The sequence below is a fragment of the Indicator indicator genome, chromosome 35, assembly GCF_027791375.1.
Source record: "Indicator indicator isolate 239-I01 chromosome 35, UM_Iind_1.1, whole genome shotgun sequence".
Taxonomy (NCBI): Eukaryota; Metazoa; Chordata; class Aves; order Piciformes; family Indicatoridae; genus Indicator; species Indicator indicator.
In genome coordinates, this window is record NC_072044.1 from 3,207,183 (window position 1) to 3,222,384 (window position 15,202).

Consider the following 15,202-nt stretch of genomic DNA (forward strand, 5'->3'; position numbering starts at 1 on the left):
AAAGAAGAGGGGGGGGAAAAAAGGGAGAAAAGAAGAGGGGGGGGAAAAAAGGGAGAAAAGAAGAGGGGGGGGAAAAAAAGGGAGAAAAGAAGAGGGGGGGAAAAAAAAGGGAGAAAAGAAGAGGGGGGGAAAAAAAGGGAGAAAAGAAGAGGGGGGGAAAAAAAAGGGAGAAAAGAAGAGGGGGGGAAAAAAAAGGGAGAAAAGAAGAGGGGGGGAAAAAAAGGGAGAAAAGAAGAGGGGGGGAAAAAAAAGGGAGAAAAGAAGAGGGGGGGAAAAAAAAGGGAGAAAAGAAGAGGGGGGGAAAAAAAAGGGAGAAAAGAAGAGGGGGGGAAAAAAAGGGAGAAAAGAAGAGGGGGGGAAAAAAAAGGGAGAAAAGAAGAGGGGGGGAAAAAAAAGGGAGAAAAGAAGAGGGGGGGGAAAAAAAGGGAGAAAAGAAGAGGGGGGGAAAAAAAGGGAGAAAAGAAGAGGGGGGGAAAAAAAAGGGAGAAAAGAAGAGGGGGGGAAAAAAAAGGGAGAAAAGAAGAGGGGGGGAAAAAAAAGGGAGAAAAGAAGAGGGGGGGAAAAAAAAGGGAGAAAAGAAGAGGGGGGGAAAAAAAAGGGAGAAAAGAAGAGGGGGGGAAAAAAAAGGGAGAAAAGAAGAGGGGGGGAAAAAAAAGGGAGAAAAGAAGAGGGGGGAAAAAAAAGGGAGAAAAGAAGAGGGGGGAAAAAAAAGGGAAAAAGAAGAGGGGGGGAAAAAAAAGGGAGAAAAGAAGAGGGGGGGAAAAAAAAGGGAGAAAAGAAGGGGGGGAAAAAAAAGGGAGAAAAGAAGAGGGGGGGGGAAAAAAGGAGAAAAGAAGAGGGGGGGGAAAAAAGGGGAGAAAAGAAGAGGGGGGGAAAAAGGGAGAAAAGAAGAGGGGGGGAAAAAAGGGAGAAAAGAAGAGGGGGGGGAAAAAGGGAGAAAAGAAGAGGGGGGGGAAAAAGGGAGAAAAGAAGAGGGGGGGAAAAAGGGAGAAAAGAAGAGGGGGGGGAAAAAGGGAGAAAAGAAGAGGGGGGGGAAAAAGGGAGAAAAGAGGAGGGGGGGAAAAAAGAGGAGAAAAGTGGAGGGGGGGAAAAAAGAGGAGAAAAGAGGAGGGGGGAAAAAAGAGGAGAAAAGAGGAGGGGGGGGCCCCCGAGGACGCCACCGAGGAGGTGGGGGAACAAACGATGCGTCACCCGCGGCGGGTTTCCCCCCGGCTGAGCCCCGCGCCGGTCACCCGCACGCGGCGCAAACGAGGCAGCGGGGCCACCCGGGCGCCCGCGGCTGGTGGGGCCGCCCACGTCGCGCGCCGCGGCGGGGTTCACCCCCGGCGCCACGCGGATGGGGGCCACCCCGCGGGCGACCCTGCGTAGGGGGCACCACCCCGTGCGACCGCCGCGGCTGTGGGCGCCCCCCCGGAGCCAATCTGCGGGGTCCCCCCACGGCGACCAACCGCGCGGGGGCCCCAGCCCCTGCGGACCCGCGTAGGGGGACCACCCCCGAGCCCCGCTTCGTTGGGCCCCCGCCGGCGCACCGAGGCGGGGGGCCCCCACACCCGGCGGCCCCGCGGCGGTGGTCCCCCCCCTGCGCCCCTCTGCGGTGGTCCCCCCACTGCCCCCTGCGTGGCGGTTTGGCCCCCCCCGGAGCCCCGCGCTGTGGTGGGGGGACAACCCCCGGAGCCCCTCTGCGGGTTTGGCCCCCCCCGGCGCCACCGCGGCGTTGGCCCCCCCTTCTCCCCTCTGCTGGGTTCCCGCCGCCCTGCGCCCCGCGGCTGTGGCCACCCCCTGCGCCCCGCTTGCTGGGGGACCCCCCCACGGCTGACCCGCGTCGTGGGCCCCCCCCTGGGGCGTCCCCCTCGGCTTGGGGGACCCCCCCCCGGCGCACCCGCTGCTGGGGCCCCCCCCGGCTCCACGCGGTCGGTGTGTTCCCACCCCAGGCTCCCCGCGGCGGTGGTGCCCCCCCCGGATCCCCTCTGTCTGGGTGCCCGCCCCCGGTGCCCCCCGCAGCGGGGTGCCCCACCCGCTCCCCTCTTCGTTTTTCGCCCCCCCCGTGCGCCCCGCCGGCGGTGTTACCGCCGCCCTTCTCCCTCGTCTTTTGTTTCCCCCCCCCGGCGCCCCGCGGCGGGGGGCCCCACCCCTGTTGCCCCCGCGTTCTGTGGGGCCCCGGCCCCTTCTCCCCGCGGCGGGGGGGCCCCCCCTGGCGCCCCCGCTGCCGTTGGTCCCCCCCCGGCTCCCATGTTGGGGGCCCCCCGCGCTCCCCGCGTGCGGGGGTTGCCCCCCCTTCTCCCCTCGTTCGTGTTTTGGCCCCCGGCCGCCCCGCGGCGCGGGGCGCAGTCACACTATCTAATAGAACTGTGCCCTGATGCGGCTTTGCCCCTGCAACCATCAATATGGAGGAACTCTCCTGAAGCTCCCATTCCTGGTTTCTTAGGGACCCTTCCATTCATGTCAAAGAAAATCAAACCAAACCAGCAAATCAGAAAAGCTCCCAACATCAGCAAAGCTCAGGAACACCTTTGAAGCAGGACTATGGATAGGCTCAGAGACAGCCAAGAAGAAAATAGTGCCACGAGTTTTGCCAGCCAGGTGAGCCCCTGCAGATGTTTGGGCACTGGAAGTGGACAGTGCTGAAGCTTTCTTCCAGCTCTGGAGTCTTTCACCCAGCTGACAATCACCTTCAAATGCAGCCTCCACCTGAAGGGTGATTTTGCAACCTGTGCTGGTTAAGACCAAGGGCTTGGTGGCTCTGCCCTGGCTCAGAGGAGATGCCTGACGTCACTTGGGGTAACCTCAGGGGTGGCTGCAGGATGTGGCTTTGTGACATCACCAGAGCTGGAGGCTGTCTCCTCCTGCCACAGGACAAAGTAGGAGCCACAGCATCACCACCAGCTCCACCATCCAGACAGCGAACACAGGGAAGTGGCTTTGCTTTCCTGCAAGGACCCAGCCCCACCCCTGCCTCAAGCCTGAAGCTCCACCACTGGAGGTCTCAGCAGCTTTAAATCGAAATCAGGTGGTTTGAGTTTAGTTTGTTTGCAAACACAGCTAAGCCCAAGGGTAGTTTGCTGTTTGTTCAGAGCAGAAAAGACCTCCTGGTGACAGTGGCCCCTCTGAGAGGTCCCTGTTCCATCACCAGACCTGGAGTGCAATCCCAGCTGCCAAGCAGATGCTCCTGAGTCATTACACAGAATCTCAGCATGGTGGAGGTTGGAAGGGACCTCTGGAGATCATCCAGACCAACCCCTGCTAAAGCAGGGCACCCACAGCAGCTTGCCCAGGAGCACAATGGCTCCAGAGGAGACTCCACAACCTCTCTGGGCAGCCTGCTGCAGGGCTCCAGCACCCTCACACCAAAGAATTTTTTCTTTAAGTGCAAGTGAAACCTCCTGGGTTCCAGTTTGTGCCTATTGCTCAGCGTCCTGAGAAGAGCCCAGTCCCATCCTCTTCCCCCCACCCTTTAGGTCTTGCTGAGCATGATGAGATCCCCTCTGGGGCTGCTTTTCTCTAGGCTCAACAGCCCCAGAGCTCTCAGCCTGTCCTTGTCAGACAGATGCTCCAGAACCCTCAGCATCTTTGTTAGACTCTCTCCAGCAGTTCCCTGTCTCTATTGAACAGTGATGCCCCCAGCTGGACCCAGAGCTCCAGATGTGGCCTAAACAGGGAAGAACAGAGAGGGAGGAGAACCTCCCTTGACCGGCTGCCCATACTCTTCCTCACACAACCCAAGGATACCATTGGCCACGAGGGCACTTTGCTTGCTCCTGGTGAACTTCATGTCCCCAGCACTCCCAGGTCCATCTCCACAGAGCTGCTCTCCAGCAGCTCTCCCTCACCTCTTCTGGTGCCTTATTGACCAAGAGGCAGATTTTCCTTTGGAGGGGTGAGTGGGGCAGCATCCATGTCCCAAGCTGTGCTCTGCCACAGGGCTGCAGAAGGAGCCAGGGCAGAAGCTGAAGCTGGATGGTGCCACCAGTGCCAGTCCCGTGCCAGCCAGGCAGGATGCCACCTGGCCAGCATGCACAAGGCAGCACTTGAGGAATCCCCTCTCTCCTCATCACCAACAAGCAAGTACCCCTCCAAGCACACCAATTACTTACACCACTACCTACCTCTAACCAGCAAGCCCTCCCTGCTGGGCCTCCTCAGCAGCTGGAGTCCCTCAGACCAAGACTTTTGCTTGGGGAAATGTCCAAATATTTTGCGAATTCTCTTTGTGAGGAACCCAAAGCAACCAGCAGCTCCCTCTTGGCCATTCGTCATCCTCGCCAGAGGAGACTGAGAGCTCTCCAGGGGGGCAGCTCTTCACCACCACAGGCTGCTGAGATCCAACCTGCATCGGTGCAAGCTCTGTCTGCTCCCACGGGAAGCTTTTCCTCCCACGGCGATAAGAGGCTGACACTGGCCATCGACAACCTGCTGCTGGCTGAGAGGCTGATTTAAGGCTTTTTCGAGCAGCAAGGCAACGTGCAGCTTGCTCAGAGCTCCTGCATCTCTAGGGCTCGTCCTGTTAGCCATGGAAAACTTTCTATTTCTGGGGCTTTTTGCTTGATAAGATAAAAACAACCCGACGGAAGAGATTAGGGGAGAGAAAGCGCAGGACCCAGCGGCGCGCCGGGAGGGCTCTTTGCAACCTCCTCCCCTCACTTTGCTGCTTGTGCCCTGCAGCTTCCTAGAGGTTAAGGGGGAAAGGGAGGGAGGGGGAGTCCAATGTTTAATCAAGGGTTCAATTCGAGGAACTGAGGGAGCAACCAGGGGCAGGGGAGCAGCGAGGGGCAGGGATCAGGGGAGCAGCGAGGGGCAGGGATCAGGGGAGCAGCGAGGGGCAGGGATCAGGGGAGCAGCGAGGGGCAGGGATCAGGGGAGCAGCGAGGGGCAGGGATCAGGGGAGCAGCGAGGGCCAGGGATCAGGGGGGCAGCGAGGGCCAGGGATCGGGGGGCCAGCGAGGGCCAGGGATCAGGGGGGCAGTGAGGGCCAGGGATCAGGGGAGCAGCGAGGGCCAGGGATCAGGGGAGCAGCGAGGGCCAGGGATCAGGGGGCACAGCGAGGGCCAGGGATCAGGGGGCACAGCGAGGGCCAGGGATCAGGGGGCACAGCGAGGGCCAGGGATCAGGGGGCACAGCGAGGGCCAGGGATCAGGGGGCACAGCGAGGGCCAGGGATCAGGGGGCACAGCGAGGGCCAGGGATCAGGGGGGCAGCGAGGGCCAGGGATCGGGGGGCAGCGAGGGCCAGGGATCGGGGGGGCAGCGAGGGCCAGGGATCGGGGGGGCAGCGAGGGCCAGGGATCAGGGGGGCAGCGAGGGCCAGGGATCAGGGGGGCAGCGAGGGCCAGGGATCAGGGGGGCAGCGAGGGCCAGGGATCAGGGGGGCAGCGAGGGCCAGGGATCAGGGGGGCAGTGAAGGGCAAGGATCAGGGGGGCAGCGAAGGGCAAGGATCAGGGGGGCAGCGAAGGGCAAGGATCAGGGGGGCAGCGAGGGCCAAGGATCCCCAAGGATCAGGGCAAGGCATACACTACTATAGCTACCTTTATTGCAGTGATTTTCGCCTGGACATGTTCCTGTTGGACTAACTGGAGGTGATGCTGCTTCAACTACATGATCTGCAGAGGTCCCTTCCAACCTCCAGCACGCAGGGACTGTGGGATTTGAGCTCTGCAGATTGTGAGCTGGGTTTTCAGATGCATGCTGCAGACCTGCCCCAGCTCTGCTGGGTGTGGGCCATGAACATCAAGGGTAACAACATGCTTGAAATCCACCACTCTGCACCCTCTGCATCACAGCTGTCCCCTCTCTCCTCAGACAGGAGCAGAGTTTCCAAGGCCCTGCACAACACATTCTTGCTTTGAAGCAGGTTGTAACAAAGATCAACTTTAACTAACCCTACGAAGCAGAGCAAGCAGCATGAGCAATGGGTTAAACACCACAGGGAACTTCCTGAGTTGCCTCTTGCTGTTCCAACACCTTGACAGCATCTCTTCAGCTCCACACATCACATCTTCCCACACTAAGACCAGCAAACTCAATCACAGAATCAGTAAGCTTGGAGAAGACCTCTAAGGGCATCAAGGCCAACCATCAACCCAACACCACTATGACCCCTGAGTCTACTAGGCCAGGGACAAAGTAGGGGGAGAAAAGGGACAGTCCAGAAACTAACCTGCAAGGTAAGAGCTGGAGCCTTGCCTGGTGTCCCTCTCCATAAATCCTTCCCGAGGCAACCTGACTGGAGTGCTGCAAGGAACATGCCCCTAGAGACCTGGGTGATTCCAGAAGCCCCAGCAGCCTGCCACACAGCTCTGGGCAGGTCACTGTCCCTCCCACCCCTCCATTTCCCCCAGGGAAGAGAACACCCTGCCCTGGGGAGCCTCAACAGGCAGGATGCACCCCAGCATCCCACCCTGGCTTCATCTGACCTCAGCAGCACCTGCCCAGCAAGCACCATCCCAACCTGCCTGAGTCACCTGGGAGCAGGAGAAGCCTCAGGAATCTGTCTGGACCAGCTAAATAGGACAGAACTGCAAAGCACTGTGGGTGCCCTGACCTGACAGCAATTGCTGTTTACAGTGGCCTGACCAGAGACACGACAGAGCATGGGAGGAGAGAACATGAAAAACCACCACAGCCTGGAGACTGCCAGCAGCATGAGCAGAGCTTCACCCCAGCAAGGCTGGGCTGGGCTTTTTAAGAGCCTCCACACCTGCTAAGGAATTCATTATCTTCAGCAAACATCTACTTGAGAGCCAGGAAGGTCCCAACTGCAGTTTGCTTGACAAAGTAGAACAAGAAGCTGTGTGTGCTCAGCCAGCTTCCTCCTGGAGGAAACAGGTCCTGATTTAGCCCTGTGCTTGAACACAGAATTCACTGCTCCAAGAGATAAGGTGGCTTCAGAGCAGAGGCACAAACACAGGCTCCTGCTGAATTGCTTCACTGAGCCAGGTCCATGGCTCTACAGATCAAAATCTGACTTCAGGTCCAACTGCTTTTGCCACCCAGACCAGCAGGTGCTGGACGTGCTCCCAGGTTTTCCTCAAGGCAGTGCCTCACAACCACCTTCCCAGCAGGAAATCATGGAGAGCTGGAATCATTTGCTGGCAAAGGAAGCACTTCAGCCAACAACATCCTGCTCTGGTAACCCCATGGTCATCACAGTCAGGATGCACCCCAACACAGCTGGGGAGGGCATCCAATTCCAGCTGCCCCTGGCTCTGCTGAGGAGACCACAGCTCCTGCAACCAACTATTTGTGGTCATTCCATGCCCATTTGTGGCCATTCCATGCCCATTTATGGCCACTCCATGCCCATTTATGGCCATTCCATGCCAGTTTCTGGCCACTCCATGCCCATTTGTGGCCACCCCACGTGCAATAGATGCACCTAACTCACTTAGGCCAAGGAAACAACTCCATCAACTTGACCTAGGAAATATGTGGGTGGTAAATCACATCCCCAGTTGCCAGGGCAGAAAGTGGTGGGCATGAGGGAGCCCCACAGCACAGACACAGGACCAGTGCACACCTGGGGTAAGCATCCAGGACAACCCAGAGGATGGAGCAAGGTGAAGGGGAGGACACACTGCAGAGAGATCTCTGGGAGCCCTCTTAGTGTCAGTGCAGTACCAGAAGCAGGAATTTCCTCTCAGCACCTGCACCATGGGGACAGCAAGGGTGAGGAAGTCCTCCAGGAAGGACCAATCCACCTCAGGGATGGAAAGGGAGCAAAGCAGCCAACCCAACCCATGCACAGGTTAGGCTCTCACATCATTTTTTTTTTGCTGCCTTAAGCCAGGAGGTTCCTGGTCACCAGTGACCAGCCCACCCCAGGCAGGGCAGAGGGACTCTGAGCCACCAGCATGATCCTGCCAGGAGATGAAAAACCCAAAGTGATGCAAAGAGCAAAGCAAAGCACACTGAAGGCTTTGAAGCCTCATTAGTCACCACTGCATTCAAATGCCTCTGCTCTGCCCCACCAGAACAAACAGTAAAGATGCATCTCTGCAGCCTGCCCCACCTCCAACACCTTCTTCTGCTGGGAAAAACTGGTGGCAGCAGGACACCTTCACAGTCCCATAAGGAAATGGGGGGTGGGTGAGCTTTGACAGGTGCCAGCAGCACCAAGTCTAGACAGGAGATACCCCATGGGTAAGACTTGAGCTAAAAAAACTCATTAAGAACATGCTGGCCACCTCCAAAGTGCTCCAGAGCCATGGGATTGGGTGAGAACAGCCCAGACCTACCAGATGCCTGAGGGAAGTCACCCAATATTCCTGATTCTAGGACTGGTCACATCTCTGCCCTGTCTGGAAGAGAAAACACAGGAGGAGGAGAGCCCAGCCCAGCTGCAGCTCCTAGGATACAACATTGGGATGCCAGGGAATCCAGATGATCTTATGAGCATCTCCAGTGAAGTTTCCCCCTTCCTCCTCCTCCTCCTCCCTCCCTCCCAGCCTGGTTGTTTGGGGAATTTGAGAGGCAGAACTACTCCCACAGCTGCAATAATTCCCCTCTGAAAGGAAAAGGGAAATAAAGAGTTATTTAAGGTTTGTTTGAATAGAACAGTGAGGGGGAAAAAAAAATCCTGCCAGAGGAGAAGTTCCTCAAAATAACTATTTATAGTATCTGCAACATCCCCAAATCCTGGGAGCTCTTGCTTTGGATCAGGATTTCACACACAGCTCACACATGAGCCCCAGGAGAGCTTTGCAGGGTGGTTGAGGAAAGCCAAAAGTCCCAACAAAGTTTGTTTTGCTCCAGATAACCAAGGCAGAGCTGCCAGCTGCAGGGAACATGCTGGCCCTTACTGGCTTTGGAGGGAATTAATCAGCAGCAGCAGGCAGGAGGCAAATGTGCACAGCAGAAAACATGTTTAGAACCAGAGAATCATAGAATTGTTGAGATTGGAAGAGACCTTGGAGATGACCAAGTCCAACTGCTCTCCCAGAGCTCATAATCCTACCACTGCTTTAAGCCACTGCCACTAAACCATGTCCCTCAGCACCACATCCATGTGGCTCTTAAACACCTCCAGGGATGGTGACTCCTCCACCTCCCTGGGCAGCCTGTTCCAGTGCCTGAGAATCCTTTCTGGGAAGAAATTGTGTCTAATATCTAACCTGAACCTCCTCTGGCACAACTTCAGGCTGCTTCCTCTTGTCCTCACACTTGTTGCACGTGAGAATGCACCCTCCTCTCAGGGAGCTGTAAAGAGCCAGAAGGTCTCCCCTCAGCCTCCTTTTCTCCACACTAAACACCCACAGGTCTCTCAGCTGCTCCTCACTAGCCCTGTTCTCCAGACCCCTCACCAGAAGTGTTGCCCCTCTAACCAGGTCCAACCACCCTCCTGCCCTGGGCTCCTATCCTGCTCTCCATGAAGCCTCATGGATCATAAGAACATTAAAAGTGGAAGCAACCCCTAATATCCTTCCTGCCATGGGCTCCTATCCTGCTCCATGAAGCTTAAAAGATAAGAAGAAGCCTCAACACCCCCAGGTCCCTCAGCTGCTCCTCCCCAGCCCTGTTCTCCAGACCCTTCCCCATCTCTGTTGCCCTCTCTGGACCTGCTCCAGCCCCTCAATGTCCTTCTTGGAGTGAGGGCCCCCAAACTGAACCCATTTTATATCATCTTCTTCCATCAACACCTCACACAGCCAGTTCACCAGCCCTGGCACGTTCCCATGTCACGTTGTGCTGGCCAGGTGACATTTAATTAACAGCAGTCAGTGCTAAAACCTTAATGAGCTGCAGCAGGGCCATATGGTGGGACCATCTCTGCCCCTGGCTCCTCATTTCCACACAGCTCCAGGAGGCACCTGGAAGAGCCCTGCTCACACCATGCAAATCACCACTAGGAAGGTTTAATTGATTCCTAATCTAAGGAAAGCCAAAAGGAAGGAGCAGAACAGGCTGAGCAAGGGACTAATTGCCCCAGTGAGGCTGGTGTCACAGCATGTGCCTGGTAGAACCCCCTCACCCCCACAAAAAAAAAAACCAAAACACTCTCAGAGCAATGAAGCCTCCTCTGGAGCTGCCAGCTGGGCAGCCAGCCCAGAGCCCAGGGTGGGATGTGGCTCTTTCCCTCACCCCAAATAACCACCAGCACCAACCCCCTGCCCTGCACACCAACGCTGAGGGTATGAAAGGGAGGTCCTGAGCTGAACTGTGCTGGCACCAACAGCTTCTGCCCAAATCAAGAGGCTGAGCTCCCCCTGACCAACAAATCTTTGAGCCATTGGAGTACACAGGCAGCACTTCAGCTGCATCTGACAATAAGAGTTTGCAGCCAGCCCTGCTGCAGGAGGCAAGCTGGAAAGGAGCAGTTTTGCTGTCAGCAGCCAGCTCAGCACATGCTACCGAGTTACCCACGACACGAGCTGGATCCAACCTCCCCTTCCCCAGCACACCACAGCTCCTCGTTCCCCACCCACACCACATCAGCTGCCACCAGCTAGCGTGGGTCACACCTTTGCAAAGAGCATCAGACAGCCGTGGTCCCCGAGCAGCACCAGAGGGACACAGAGCAGCTGAGTCACCTTGTGTGGCCCCTCCGTGTCCCCTCCCACACGATGGAAAGATTAACCTCTTCTGAGGAGCAGAAGGAGGAACCCAGCGTGTGTATGACGCGAGGAACAGGCGTCCGGGGGTAGGGAGGGGGGGGATGCTCACTGCCAGGAGCTCTTTTTACCCGGAGTTTGGACAAAACAAAGTGCCTGACAAATTTCCTAACTCTAGAAGAATTTACACCTCACCATAAAGCTTCACAAAGCAGAATCCTTCCTGCTCACCACGCTCTGCTGATGCCAATCCCTTCACGACCCCAACGATTAGCTGATAATCTCTCTCCTGGAAGAGCTTCGTTTCCCAAATCCCTGCACCTGAGCCCGGCGCAGAGACCCCTTTGCAAGGAGACCTTGTCCCAGTCCCTTCTTCCATCCAGCTCCTGGAGTGGGGCACTGGGGATTCCCCCAACCCAGAACAGCCCAGCTCAGTGTGGAGCCCTCCCCACAAACACTGCAGGTTCCCGCCCCCGCCCCAGCACTCACAAATGGGGTCTGGGGTCCCAGAACTAGGGAGAAGGCAAGGGAGGAAGAGTACAGGCAGGGCTGAAGCACAGCATGAATGGCCCTGAGCAGGGATATGGCCAGGGACTGGGGTGCAGGATGGTGAGGTGCAGGCAGAATACAGGCAGGGTGTAGGGATGTGGGGTAGTGAGGTGCAGGCAGGTGTGCGGGACAGGGAGGAGCAGGCAGGAGCGCAGGACAGAAGCACAGGCAGGGGACAAGAGTACGAGACGCAGGTAGAGGACAGGGGTACAGGACAGAGAAGCGCAGGCAGGGTGCGGGCAGGGGACAAGAGTACGAGACGCAGGTAGAGGACAGGGGTGCAGGACAGAAGCGCAGGCAGGGTGCGGGCACAGCAGCACTCACAGTCGCAGCGCAGCGCTCGCTCCCGCACCGCCTCCCCGCACAGGTCGCACCAGCCGCGCCGCGGGGGTCGGAAGGCGAAGCTGTGGCCGCGGCCCGGCTCCGCCGCTTCCCGCGGGACCCCGAAGATGCTCCGCACGTCGGGCAGCAGCCGCTGGGCTCCGCCGCGTCGCCGAAGCCGCCGCCGAACCGCTGCCGCCGCCCCGGCCCCGCCGGGACTCCCCGGGGAGCGGCCGCCCATGGGCTCGGGCAGTGGAGGCACGGCGGAGCCGGGCGGCCACCGGTGCATGAAACCGGGAGCGGAGGGCGGCAGCGGGCGGGGGCACGGCACCGGCACCGGCACCAGCACCAGCCGCGCCATGGGCTCGTAGCTCCGGGCGGGCGTGGGGCAGCGCAGGCGCTTCGGAACGGCCCCGGGGAGGGGGGGGAGGAGACACTGCGTGGGGGGTGGGAACCGGGACCGGCTTCACGAGGGACACCTCCCGTGGAGACCCCCCTCTTCCCACCGAGGACCGACCCTCGGGTACCCTGCCCGTGGTTGGACTCCCCGTGAGGTCCTTCTTCGTGGAAACTTTTCTACGGGTGGGATTTCCCTTCTCGAAATTCCCCCTCCCCCGGGGGAATCCCACTAAACTCCCCGTTTCTCCCCCACGACTTCTCTCCACGGGACACTCTGCCCACGGGGGTTTGGCTGCCTGGGGGAGCGTGGACAGTCCCCTTCAGGACTGCATCCAGAGCACAAACTGGAGCCAGGGGCTCCTTCCAGCATCGGCTGCTCGACCTCTGCATCATCCTCACGGGATGTGTCACATCGTGTAGGGACAGCTGGAACAAGAGACATTTCCCCACTGCTATGACAGGGATTGAAGATGAGAGTGGTGGGATGAGGAATTCCTCTCTCCCAGATGAGGCTCCTATGGTTGTAGGGAAAGTGAAAGGGACAAACTGATGGTTTTGATGAGGCTCTGAGCAGGGTCCAGCTCCTGAGGACATCTGTGTTTGGCTGCTGGGCTGCAAAGCTCTGCCCTGGGCCAAGGAGGCTTTGGGGGCAGCTGGCTCAGGTGCTGCATAGTCCTGTGCCTGATGATTCAGTGACTCCCTCCTCCACTCAACACAGAGTCTGGATATCACACAATGCCAAGGTCTCTCATCACCACAACACCTTCTTCCTCACTGCCTGCAAGAGGCACAAAATGAGCTTTTCCCTGGGTCCACATGCAGCCCAGCACACAGGGAGGGTGACATGGTCACCCCAAGCTATGCACAACATGAGGATCAGTCTCTTCTTTCTAGTATCAGGGGACAAAATGAGAGGAAATGGCCTGAAATTGTGCCAGGGGAGGTTTAGGTTGGAGATAAAGAAAACTTTCCTGACTGCAAGAGTGGTCAAGGACTGGAGCAGGCTGCTAGGGGAGGTGGTGGAGTCGCCATCCCTGGAGGAGTTCAAGAAACCTGTGGCCATGGCACTTGGGGCCATGGTTTGGTGGGCATGGTGGGGCTGGGTTGATGTTGGACTCAATGATCTTAGAGGTCTCTTCCAACTAAAACAACTCTGTGATTCTGTGACAAGACTTGGCCCAGGCTGTGGGCCAGCCACCTAACCCAGACCATCCCTTCTCTGCTGCCCTGGGTCACACTGGTTTGAAATCCTTAATTTGGACAGAATTGCCCCTGAAATATCTTTGATTTGTGGGAGAAGAGCTGAGTGAAGAGCACAAGGCTGTGTGAATCCTGGCTGCTGGGCTCACAGGAAGCTGAATTTGATGTCTCTCATGAATTCCTGAGGACAGGATAAACCAAGGATATCTAAATCCTTTTCAAGGATTTTAATTTGAGGCATGGATTAAAAGACTGACTCTGGGTTACAGAAGAGCAGTGCCAGCAGCAGTCACTAATTCCAGCTTCAAACCAACAGGGCAACAATGCAGCTTGGAAAAATTCAGTTTTGTTCTGTGCTCAGCAGCAAGATGAATTTTTGGAAGGTCTTTCTCTTTCCCATCCAGGATCCTGATTCACTTTCATGTGCTCTCTGCACTGGCCTGAGAACAGCAGCAGATTCTCTCCTGGGTAAATTGTTCCCTCCCCCCCAAAATGTGGGATTTTTATCCTGTGTTCTCCCCACACTGTTAATCATGTAAGGAATGACCTGCAAGAAAACAAATGAGCTTTCTGAGGGCAAAGATCTTCCTGGCACCTGGCTGGCAACCTGCTAAAACCATTCTGGACATTTGCTTTTCCAGTGCCATCCCAGGGCACAGTTTCTGCAGGGTCAGAGTGGAGGAAGAAGGCAGGGGAGGATCCTCTGCAGCTCCCAGGGCCTTTTGTTCCTCTCATCCCCCAGGAAATCCCCAGTGCCTGGAGCCCAGGGTGTGTGTCCAGCCTGACTGCAGCCTGCAAACAACTTCCCCTAGGAGATGCTCCAGCAGAGGCTGACATCCCTGGGAAAGTCCTCCCTGATGCTGAGCAACCCTCTGCCCATGGGTCACCTGTTGGCAGCTGATGTGGCTGTGCCAGGGCTGGCTGGGGAAGCTGCAGACCTCAGCTTCCAGTGCAAATATCACACAAGATGAGACAGAATCCCAGCCTGGGAAGAGGAGGGGGGATGGGGGTGGGTGTTGAAGGGACCTCTGGACATCATTCAGTCCAACCCCCTGCTCAAGCAGGGCACCCACAGCAGCTTGCCCAGGATCACAAAGCCCAGGGGGGGTTGGAAGCTCTGCAGAGAAGGAGACTCCACAACCTCTCTGGGCAGCCTGCTCCAGGCCTCCAGCACCCTCATACTAAAGTAGTTTCTCCTGGGTTCCAGTTTGTGCCCACTGCCCCTTGTCCTGTTGCTGGGCACCACTGAGGAGAGCCCAGCCTCATCCTCTTGTCCTCCAGCCTTTATCTCTTGCTGAGCATTGCTCAGCTCCCCTCTGGGGCTGCTCTTCTCCAGGCTCTCAGCCCCAGGGCTCTCAGCCTTTGCTCCTCCCAGAGATGCTCCAGGCCCCTCAGCATCTTCATAGCCTCTGCTGGACTCTCTCCCCTGTCTCTCCTGAACTGGGAAGCTCAGTAAATGAAGTCTCTGCCATCACTGTAGGAAGCTTTGGCTCACACCTGTACCAAGGAAGTGTCAAAGCTCTGATCCTTCTCAACTGTCTCTGCAGTCTGACAGCAAAGGAAGCTCTTTTGGGCCAAGGGTTAAAATATTTAGGGGGGTGGTGGAAATCAACCCTCATTAACATTGGCAGGAAAACTCCTGTTCCATTTGGATTGCAGGAGTCCCCTTTGCAGCTGCTGTGTTATGGCAGTTGAAGCATGACCATTAGCAAAAACTCTTTTTTTTTTTTTTCTCTTTGCCAAGAAATAAATCCCTTTCTGCTGCAGCCAAACAAGTGCCAGGTCAAACCCTCAGCTGGTACAAATCAGCACAGCTCCACTGAATCCCAAGAAGCTGCAGCAGGCTCTGCCCAGGCTCCCTGCCTTCTTCCTACAGGGATTGTCAGGGAATTTGATCTGGCTTTAAAAGAATGTTCATTATCAAACCAGGAGAATCCTACAAAAATCATTTGCAGGAGAATAGCTTTTAAGTGATGACTTAGTTCCACCTCTCCTCCAGGAAGGAGCTGGGTTTGACAGTCAGGATGTAGGTTTTGGCAATTAAAATGAATGGGACATTGGTGCCAAATTCCAGACAGGAAGGTTTCCTGGGCTGAGGGGGGAGCTCCTGGGTGCACTTGGTTTGTTCTTACAAGAAAGCAAACTGGGCAGAGACCTGAGGCTGCTGCTCCTTGCTCATTTGTCTCCCTGGCT

General features: G+C 57.1%; 1 protein-coding gene across 1 annotated transcript in view; it reads right to left on the reverse strand.

The window, feature by feature from the left end:
• The window catches only part of RASSF5 (Ras association domain family member 5), a 33,713-nt gene extending 21,981 nt beyond the window's left edge, over positions 1–11,732 (reverse strand). The window contains exon 1 of the mRNA XM_054395861.1: positions 11,414–11,732. Coding sequence (XP_054251836.1) covers positions 11,414–11,699 — 286 coding nt within the window. The 5' untranslated portion in view covers positions 11,700–11,732. The remainder of the gene's footprint in view (positions 1–11,413) is intronic.
• Between the last annotated feature and the right edge of the window lie 3,470 nt (positions 11,733–15,202).